Consider the following 11,169-nt stretch of genomic DNA (forward strand, 5'->3'; position numbering starts at 1 on the left):
ATCTGCCCACATTCCCCCCACATCTGCCCACATATGCCCACATTCCCCTTACATCTGCCCACATTCCCCCCACATCTGCCCACATCTGCCCACATTCCCGCCACATCTGCCCACATTCCCCCTACATCTGCCCACATCTGCCCACATTCCCCCACATCTGCCCACATTCCCCCCACATCTGCCCACATATGCCCACATTCCCGCCACATCTGCCCACATTCCCCCTACATCTGCCCACATCTGCCCACATTCCCCCACATCTGCCCACATTCCCCCTACATCTGCCCACATCTGCCCACATTCCCCTTACATCTGCCCACATTCCCCCCACATCTGCCCACATCTGCCCACATTCCCGCCACATCTGCCCACATTCCCCCTACATCTGCCCACATCTGCCCACATTCCCCCACATCTGCCCACATTCCCCCCACATCTGCCCACATCTGCCCACATTCCCCCCACATCTGCCCAGATTCCCCCCACATCTGCCCACATCTGCCCACATTCCCCCCACATCTGCCCACATATGCCCACATTCCCCCCACATCTGCCCAGATTCCCCCCACATCTGCCCACATCTGCCCACATTCCACCCACATCTGCCCACATCTGCCCACATCACACGATAAACATCAGCCCACATCTGCCCACATCCACCATCATCTGCCCACATTTGCCCACATCAGCCCACATCTGCCCACATCTGCCCACATTCCCCCCACATCTACCCACATCTGCCCACATCCACCCACATCCACCCACATCTGCCCACATCTGCCCACATCTGCCCACATCGCCCACATCCCCCATGTCTGCCCACATCTGCCCACATCTGCCCACATCCCCCATGTCTGCCCACATCTGCCCACATCCCCCATGTCTGCCCACATCTGCCCACATCTGCCCACATCTGCCCACATCTGCCCACATTCCCCCCACATCTGCCCACATCTGCCCACATCTGCCCACATCCCCCCATGTCTGCCCACATCTGCCCACATCCCCCCATGTCTGCCCACATCCACCATCATCTGCCCACATTTGCCCACATTCCCCCCACATCTACCCACATCTGCCCACATCCACCCACATCCACCCACATCTGCCCACATCTGCCCACATCTGCCCACATCGCCCACATCCCCCATGTCTGCCCACATCTGCCCACATCTGCCCACATCCCCCATGTCTGCCCACATCTGCCCACATCCCCCATGTCTGCCCACATCTGCCCACATCTGCCCACATCTGCCCACATCTGCCCACATCTGCCCACATTCCCCCCACATCTGCCCACATCTGCCCACATCTGCCCACATCCCCCCATGTCTGCCCACATCTGCCCACATCTGCCCACATTCCCCCACATATGCCCACATTCCCCCCACATCTGCCCACATTCCCCCACATCTGTCCACATCTGCCCACATTCCACCCACATCTGCCCACATCTGCCCACATTCCCCCCCACATCTGCCCACATATGCCCACATTCCCCTCACATATGCCCACATTACCCCCACATCTGCCCACATTCCCCCACATCTGCCCACATCTGCCCACATCTGCCCACATCTGCCAACATCTGTCGACATCTGCCCACATCATCCCACATCTGCCCACATTCCCCCCACATCTGCCCACATTCCACCCACATCTGCCTACATCTGCCCACATCTGCCCACATCTGCCCACATATGCCCACATTCCCCCCACATCTGCCCACATTCCCCCCACATCTTCCCACATTCCGCCCACATCTGCCTACATCTGCCAACATCTGCACACATTCCCCCCCCCCCCCACATCTGCCCACATTCCCCCCACATCTGCCCACATCTGCCCACATTCCCCCACATCTGCCCACATCTGCCCACATTCCCCCACATCTGCCCACTTTCACCCCACATCTGCCCTCATTTCCCCCATATCTGCCCACATTCCCCCAACATCTGCCCACATTCCACCCGCATCTGCCCACAATCCCCCACATCTGCCACATTCCCCCCACATCTGCCCACATCAGCCCACATTCCACCCACATCTGCCCACATCCCCCCCACATCTGCCCACATTCCCCCCACATCAGCCCACATTCCACCCACATCTGCCCACATTCCCCCACTTCTGCCCACATATGCCCACATCCCCCCACATCCCCCCACATCTGCCCACATCTGCCCACATCTGCCCACATCTGCCCACATCTGCCAACATCTGTCCACATCCCCCCCTCACATCTGCCACATCTTCATGTCGAGGTTTATGATCAAAGAGAGGTTTCATTAACTTAAGCTAATTAGTTCTTTCAGCCACGAAAACACCTCATTTCACATCTAATTATGTCAGACTTCAGACTGTTTTTGCGCCAGTTATAAACAGAATATATCCAAAAACTTAAGTTAAATGTGCGTTAGTTGTGATATCCACTGAAAGAACATCCGTTACCGGTGAACGGAAGAAATGTTACAGGGGGGGGGGGGAAACAGGGAAAAAAACAGAAAAAAGTCACAGAAATAAAGTCAAAGAAAAAAAAAATCTATTAAGAAATATTTTGATTTAATGTTGAGAATCGTAAAGTTTTGGGTGTTTATTGTTGTGGGTTGTGTTTTATTTTATTTTTGTAGCATATTTATAAACTTTAAAAGCATTATAGTTGATAAAAACAATACGTAAAAATACTAAAAAAATTCATAAAAAACGTTTTAATAACAAGCTTTTATGTGATGATGCACTAAAAAGTAGAAAATAAATTATAGACTACTATTTAAATAACTAGAAAGAAAAGCGTGGGTCACTTTAGTATCTATTGGATACCTTTACTAATGTTTAGGAAGACACCCACGCTTTTCTTTATAGTTATTTAAATAGTAGTCTATAATTTATTTTCTACTTTTTAGTGCATCATCACATAAAAGCTTGTTATTAAAACGTTTTTTATGAATTTTTTTTCAGTACTTTACATGTTTTATTTACAATAGAGTTACATGACTAAAAACCATTGCGCGCCTACTGAACATCACGTTCAGTAGGCGCGCAATGGTTTTTGAACGCAGCCATTACGTGATGGCGCAGCTATTGAAGGTGATGACGCGTGTGGTGTGGTTGGCTAGACATGCCTACTAATTCGGTCCAAATTTTTATTAATTCATAAAAAATTAATTAGGCATCCAATTAAGTCAAATTTAGTTTCAGATTGCATTGTCTTCATGTCTTGACCCACGTGCCAACTGTGAATCGTATCGGTCAAGTAGAACTGTCCGAATTTTCACTCCTGCGTTTCCGTCTAGACAGACAGACAGACAGAGGAAGTGAGTTAAATAAAAGCTTGTAAAAATAATTAACACAGCAATCTCAACTTTTGATACATATTTAGCTAAATATACGGTAGACAATTTAGTTACTAAAGAAACTTCGGCACATTGTGTTTTGAATGTATTTTGCATTAGGCCATTCCCTGGTCGGCCTCTTCTCACTCGGCCTTGTCCGATCATATTGCTTGTTGTGGACGTTTTGCATCAATGACAGCCTCTGTACCGTGTCGGCTTTCAGTTTTAATCCTGTTCTTTATTATGTATTGAGCGTGATAAATGTGGGAAGTAAGGTGGTTGAACTAATCATAACTATTGTTGCGATGAGTTGAGTGAAGCAAGTCAGATGAATTACGTCTGTATACCACTTCATGCTCATTTAAAGTTAGAATTTAAAAGAACACGATGAAACCCGAGAAATTATATTATGTCTAACATAATTACAACCTACATACTTCATTCTAAACATTTTTTCGTGTGTTATAAATATTACTATATACGATATACACTCTACATTACATTTAATTAATCGTAAGTTGATTTGCACTCTCGGAATATTTAATACATAAAAGTGTTAACAAATTCAATGGAAATATACATTTGTGACTTTTTTGTTGTGACTTTTTTCTGTGACTTTTTTTTCTGTGACTTTTTTCCTGTGACTTTTTTTTCTGTGATTTTTTTCCTGTGACTTTTTTCTGTGACTTTTTTTCTATGACTTTTTTTCCTGTGACTTTTTTCCTTGTGACTTTTTTCCTGTGACTTTTTTTTCTGACTTTTTTCCTTGTGACTTTTTTCCTGTGACTTTTTTTTCTGACTTTTTTTCCTGTGACTTTTTTCCTGTGACTTTTTTTTCTGTCTTTTTTTCCTATGACTTTTTCCTGTGACTTTTTTTTCTGACTTTTTTTCCTGTGACTTTTTTCCTGTGACTTTTTTTTCTGACTTTTTTCCTGTGACTTTTTTCCTGTGACTTTTTTCCTGTGACTTTTTTTTTTCTGACTTTTTTTCCTGTGACTTTTTTCCTGTGACTTTTTTCCTGTGACTTTTTTTTTCTGTCTTTTTTTCCTATGACTTTTTTTTCTGTATTTTTGTCCTACAACCCCGTGACCTGGGTATATTAATCAAGTGAACTGTTTCAAAAAACATTTGCAGCAATTGTTTGCACACGTTACGTCATATGTTAGACGGTATGTCGTCACGTGATATGTCTGTATGCCTCGGTTAAATCAACTGAGGTGGGGTGGGAGGGGGTGCGACATGGTTAGTTTGCCCCTGGCGCCGTGATGGGTCTCTACGCCTCTGCAAACTGTCAGGCGCCACAGACTTGTAACGGTTATGATATCTGTTGGGGCATTGAGGGGCCCGCCTGTTGTGTAGTGTCTGTGTCAACGTGTGTTGCTTGTTTCAACTGTGGAGATGTGTTAAATGCACCTAACCAGATACAGCCGGCTAGGTGTACCATTCACACACCGTGCCATTCACTCACTGCGCCATTCACAGCCATTCACTCACCGTGCCATTCACTCACCGTGCCATTCACTTACCGTGTGATTCTGTATCTGTGTTTGTTTTTTTAGGTTATTTTGAGCCTTGTTTTCTATCTCCCAACTTATGTAACATTTCCACGTAAGTCTGCGGTAAGGTGAGCTCTCACATTACGAGAATTTTATAGTAGCCTGGTTACCAGGCCTGAGGTAACCAGGCCTGAGGTAACCAGGCCTGAGGTAACCAGGCCTGAGGTAACCAGGCCTGAGGTAACCAGGCCTGAGGTAACCAGGCCTGAGGTAACCAGGCCTGAGGTAACCAGGCCTGAGGTAACCAGGCCTGAGGTAACCAGGCCTGAGGTAACCAGGCCTGAGGTAACCAGGCCTGAGGTAACCAGGCCTGAGGTAACCAGGCCTGAGGTAACCAGGCCTGAGGTAACCAGGCCTGAGGTAACCAGGCCTGAGGTAACCAGGCCTGAGGTAACCAGGCCTGAGGTAACCAGGCCTGAGGTAACCAGGCCTGAGGTAACCAGGCCTGAGGTAACCAGGCCTGAGGTAACCAGGCCTGAGGTAACCAGGCCTGAGGTAACCAGGCCTGAGGTAAGGTGAGGTAACCAGGGCTTTACTTTCTCGTATATACGAAGTATAGAGAAAGTCTTGTAATCGTGCAAAAAAACAAATCGAGATTTTTACAAATCTCGACGTTTTACACCTCACTGATACGGAAAAACATAATTTTGCAATCTTGTCCGTATGTCTGTGTGTATGTGTGTGTGTGTCTGTGTGTGTGTGTGTGTGTGTGTCTGTGTTTCTGTAAACACGATAACTTGAGTACCGTTACAACTAGGTTGATGAAATTTCATATATAAGTATTACATTAAATTTGTAGATCCGTATCAACATTTCAGCAATTTCCGCTAGCCGGAAGTGGAACTTTTTCTTCTTTCAAGTTTTCAAAAGCCTATAACTTGAGGACTATTTCAGATAGATAAATGAAATTTCACATGTAAGTAAAAGATCTAATTACCTACCTTATGTCAAATTATGAGCAATTTCTGTTGACCGGAAGTAGTAATTTACGCTGTTTCCGGTTTCTCAAAAAACACATGTGAATTTATAAAGTACTAATAATATCCCGCACTATTATGCACATTTTGCTTGGCGTTCACTTGGTGTGCAATTCTTTTTTCTACGAGATCTATTCTATTATAAAAAGTTTAAGTAATTAAAAATGGATTTAAAATATTGTCTATATCCCGAATTGCCATAAATGAAGTCACGCTTTTTTAACGATTTTTACCCCCCCCCCCCCCCCTCCGTCACACGTCGTCACAAAAAGCCAGACCTACCCTCTAAAATGACGTCACACCTCAGTCAAAATTGCAGTTGATTTTTTTTTTAAATCGATATTTTTCTAAAATCTTGTTCTGAACTCAGTCAAAATAGAGTATTTTAATCAATTAAAACAGTTATCTAAAACGCGAAATAACGTCTAAAATTCGTTTTCTAAAATTGCTTTTTTATAATGCAAAAGTGTGACGTCTCACCATTTTGACCCCCCCCCCTCATCACACACCGTCACAAAATTACAGATCCCCCCCCCCCCCCCCCTACGATTGTGATGTCATTTATGGACGACCCCATATAAGAATATTCGAGGAAGCTAAAGGGAGATCACTCACGGTTTATTTTCATTGTGTTTGTGAAATACTAACTTTAAATAGCAAGAAATGGCATTAAGACTTAGTTAATGTGACTTGCTGTCCTCAACTTATCCCAAAAATAGTTCAAACACCTGTACTGCCAACTTTCCTCATGCTCATTACATAACAAAGCATAGGATCAAAACAGAGAGCCGACACGGTATAAAGGCTGGCTTTGTCACAAATCGTCAACAATACACAATATGGACGGACAAAGCCGACTGAGGAGAAACCGACCGAGGAACGGCAACAAAAAAACAAACATGCAAAAACACAATGATGTGCCTAAATTTCGTTTATAATTAACATTTCAAGAGGGTATTTAACTAAATTCATTATAAAAGTTGTGGTTGCTGTATAAATCAGGCTACTTATTAGTGTTTTAAACCATAATGCTTTTATCGTTTATAAATATGCTATAAAAATAAACACCCACAATTTTACATATCTGAACAATAAAAAAAAATGTGTGACTTTTTTCTGTGACTTTATATCTGTGACTTTTTTCCGAATAAAATTTTCATTTGTGTCTTTTTTCTATGACTTTTTTTTCTGTTCACTATTAATACAGCTGATTGTAGCGTCGTTTTCTCCATAGTTACCAGGTTACGTCATGGTGTCACCCCCCCCCCCCCCCCTCTCCTTGTCGGGTTCGTCAATTAGAAATTTAAAGAGTTATTACCTCTAATTAATCATTAATTGAACTGGCCAAAAGCATTTTTTATACCTGACTGGTCACGGGATACACTGGTGGTAGAAGGTTTCAGACGGAGTTTAACACATGACATCGGTTTGTGTGACTCCCTTATTGGTGGTCAAACGTTCATGTTTGATGTATAGGTGTCAGTGGTGGTCTGGTGGTCTAATATATTATCTCTGATATATTGTTTCTGATATATTGTCTCTGATATATTGTTTCTGATATATTGTCTCTGATATATTCAGTGTGTCTAAGATATTATGTCCTGTCACAACACTTAGAAAAGAGAAGCGACTGTGAGGTGTGTGGCTGGTGTGGTTGGTGTGTGGCTGGTGTGGTTGGTGTGTGGCTGGTGTGTGGCTGGTGTGTGTGGTTGGTGTGTGTGGCTGGTGTGTGTGGCTGGTGTGTGTGGTTGGTGTGTGTGGCTGGTGTGGCTGGTGTGGTTGGTGTGTGGCTGGTGTGTGGCTGGTGTGTGGCTGGTGTGTGGCTGGTGTGGCTGGTGTGGTTGGTGTGTGGTTAGTGTGTGGCTGGTGTGTGTGGCTGGTGTGTGGCTGGTGTGGCTGGTGTGGTTGGTGTGTGGTTAGTATGTGGCTGGTGTGTGGTTGGTGTGTGGTTGGTGTGTGGCTGGTGTGTGGTTGGTGTGTGGCTGGTGTGTGGTTGGTGTGTGTGGCTGGTGTGTGTGGCTGGTGTGTGGCTGGTGTGTGTATGGCTGGTGTGTGTGGCTGGTGTGTGGTTGGTGTGTGGCTGGTGTGTGGTTGGTGTGTGGCTGGTGTGTGGCTGGTGTGTGGCTGGTGTGTGGTTGGTGTGTGTGGCTGGTGTGTGTGGCTGGTGTGTGGCTGGTGTGTGTATGGCTGGTGTGTGTGGCTGGTGTGTGTATGGCTGGTGTGTGTGTGGCTGGTGTGTGTGTGGCTGGTGTGTGGCTGATGTGTGGCTGGTGTGTGGCTGGTGTGTGGCTGGTGTGTGTGGTTGGTGTGTGTGGCTGGTGTGTGGCTGGTGTGTGTATGGCTGGTTTGTGTGGCTGGTGTGTGTGGTTGGTGTGTGTGGCTGGTGTGTGGCTGGTGTGTGGCTGGTGTGGCTGATTGTGTGGTTGGTGTGTGGTTGGGGTGTGGCTGGTGTGTGGCTGGTGTGTGGCTGGTGTGTGTGGCTGGTGTGTGGCTGGTGTGGCTGATTGTGTGGCTGATTGTGTGGTTTTTGTGTGTGGCTGGTGTGTGGCTGGTGTGTGGCTGGTGTGTGTGGCTGGTGTGTGGCTGGTGTGGCTGATTGTGTGGTTGGTGTGTGTGGCTGGTGTGTGGCTGGTGTGTGGCTGGTGTGTGGCTGGTGTGTGTGGCTGATGTGTGTGGCTGGTGTGTGGCTGGTGTGGCTGATTGTGTGGTTGGTGTGTGTGGCTGGTGTGTGGATGGTGTGTGGCTGGTGTGTGGCTGGTGTGTGTGGTTGGTGTGTGTGGCTGGTGCGTGTGTGGTTGGTGTGTGTGGCAGGTGTGTGTGGCTGGTGTGGCTGATTGTGTGGTTGGTGTGTGTGGCTGGTGTGTGGTTGGTGTGTGGTTGGTGTGTGTGGTTGGTGTGTGGCTGGTGTGTGGCTGGTGTGTGGCTGGTGTATGGCTGGTGTGTGTGGCTGGTGTGTGGCTGGTGTGTGTGGCTGGTGTGTGTGGCTGGTGTGTGTGTGGCTGGTGTGTGTGTGGGGCTGGTGTGTGGGGGCTGGTGTGTGTGGGGCTGGTGTGTGTGGCTGGTGTGTGTGTGGCTGGTGTGTGTGGCTGGTGTGTGGCTGGTGTGTGGCTGGTGTGTGGCTGGTGTGGCTGGTGTGTGGCTGGTGTGGCTGGTGTGTGTGTGGCTGGTGTGTTGCTGGTGTGTGGCTGGTGTGTGTGCTGGTGTGTGTGGCTAGTGTGTGTGGCTGGTGTGTGTGTGTGGCTGGTGTGTGTGTGTGTGGCTGGTGTGTGTGGCTGGTGTGTGTGGCTGGTGTGTGTGTGTGTGGCTGGTGTGTGTGTGTGGCTGGTGTGTGGCTGGTGTGTGTGGCTGGTGTGTGTGGCTGGTGTGTGTGGCTGGTTGTGTGGCTGGTGTGTGTGCCTGGTGTGTGTGGCTGGTTGTGTGGCTGTATTGTGTGGTTGGTGTGTGCGGCTGGTGTGGCTGGTGTGGCTGATTGTGTGGCTGGGTTGTGTGGCTGGGTTGTGTGGTTGGTGTGTGGCTGGTGTGTGGCCGCTGTGTGGCTGGTGTGTGGCTGGTGTGTGTGGCTGGTGTGTGTGTGGCTGTTATGTGGCTGGTGTGTGCAGGTGAACCACCTATGCTACAGCTGCAAGAGAATATTGTTGTTACGATCCTTCCATTACCAGGTGCACGATATGGGATGTGCAGTTAAAAAAATAATTTAGGTCACACAAAAATGTGCAGAAGCCGTTCTGGAAATATCCCACGCATATCTCCCTCGATTCAAGTTTTTATTTTATTTTTTAGATTTTTAAAATTCCGAAATCTAAATGGAAACTGTCAAAAACTAGCTCCAAAAATGAGTGACGACTGCAATACCAGCTTATCTCAACACCCCCCCTCCCCCACCCTGTGAGTAGACTTTTGTCTGCAGACTTCTACCTGGTGAGTTACCTGACCTTCAGGTAAACGGTGAGAGGGTTGACGGTTTGTTTACTTTGCTGCAGAAACAGTTACCATGCTGAACTCTGACCTCTTAACACGTTATTTGAAAGTTCATTGAGAAATTTGATCTGTCAGTATCTGGTCAACGTTTCTACACCACACTAGACAAATGTTCAACCCACACCACACTAGACAAATGTTCAACCCACACTACACTAGACAAATGTTCAACCCACACCACACTAGACAAATGTTCAACCCACACCACACTAGACAAATGTTCAACCCACACCACACTAGACAAATGTTCAACCCACAGCACACTAGACAAATGTTCAACCCACCCCCACACTAGACAAATGTTTAACCCACACTACACTAGACAAATGTTCAACCCACACCACACTAGACAAATGTTCAACCCACACTACACTAGACAAATGTTCAACACACCACCACACCCCCACTAAAATGTTCAACCCACAAATGTTATTCAATTTGGACTACCACACACTGCTGACCACACCACCACACACACTGGTGACCACACCACCACACACACTGCTGACCACACCTCCACACACACTGGTGACCACACAACACACAAAATGGTGACCACACCACCACACACACTGGTGACCACACCACCACACACACTGGTGACCACACACACTGGTGACCACACCACACACACTGCTGACCACACCACCACACACACTGGTGACCACACACACTGGTGACCACACACACTGGTGACCACACCACCACACACACTGGTGACCACACCACCACACACACTGGTGACCACACACACTGGTGACCACACACACTGGTGACCACACCACACACAAAATGGTGACCACACCACCACACACACTGGTGACCACACCACCACACACAATGGTGACACCACACAATGGTGACCACACACACACTGGTGACCGCACCACCACACACAATGGTGACCACACACACTGGTGACCACACCACCACACACAATGGTGACCACACCACCACACACACTGGTGACCACACCACACACAAAATGGTGACCACACCACCACACACACTGGTGACCACACCACCACACACAATGATGACACCACACAATGGTGAACACACACACTGGTGACCACACCACCACACACACTGGTGACCACACCACCACACACACTGGTGACCACACCACCACACACACTGGTGACCACACCACACACAAAATGGTGACCACACACAATGGTGACCACACACACTGGTGACCACACCACCACACACAATGGTGACCACACCACCACACACACTGGTGACCACACCACCACACACAATGATGACACCACACAATGGTGAACACACACACTGGTGACCACACCACCACACACACTGGTG

The 11,169-nt window shown here is 47.4% G+C and overlaps 1 protein-coding gene across 1 annotated transcript; it reads right to left on the minus strand.

The window, feature by feature from the left end:
* Window positions 1–4,969: 4,969 nt before the first annotated feature.
* Window positions 4,970–9,858, minus strand: LOC131941386 (glutamine-rich protein 2-like). Its single transcript, XM_059300631.1, has 2 exons — window positions 9,836–9,858; window positions 4,970–5,393 (listed from the first exon to the last, which is right to left on the minus strand). Exons 1-2 carry the CDS (start codon window positions 9,856–9,858, stop codon window positions 4,970–4,972), a joined length of 447 nt encoding a protein of 148 aa, XP_059156614.1.
* Window positions 9,859–11,169: the final 1,311 nt, after the last annotated feature.

The sequence above is a fragment of the Physella acuta genome, unplaced genomic scaffold (assembly GCF_028476545.2).
Source record: "Physella acuta isolate Inbredline_101_S28 unplaced genomic scaffold, ASM2847654v3 ptg000360l, whole genome shotgun sequence".
NCBI lineage: Eukaryota > Metazoa > Mollusca > Gastropoda > Physidae > Physella > Physella acuta.

Coding starts and splice junctions, on each gene's coding strand:
- LOC131941386 (XM_059300631.1), bottom strand. CDS start 9,858: ATGGTAACTGTTTCTGCAGCAAA. Junction 5,394..9,835: donor GTAACTGTTTCTGCAGCAAA/GTAAACAAACCG, acceptor ACCTTACCTCAG/GCCTGGTTACCTCAGGCCTG.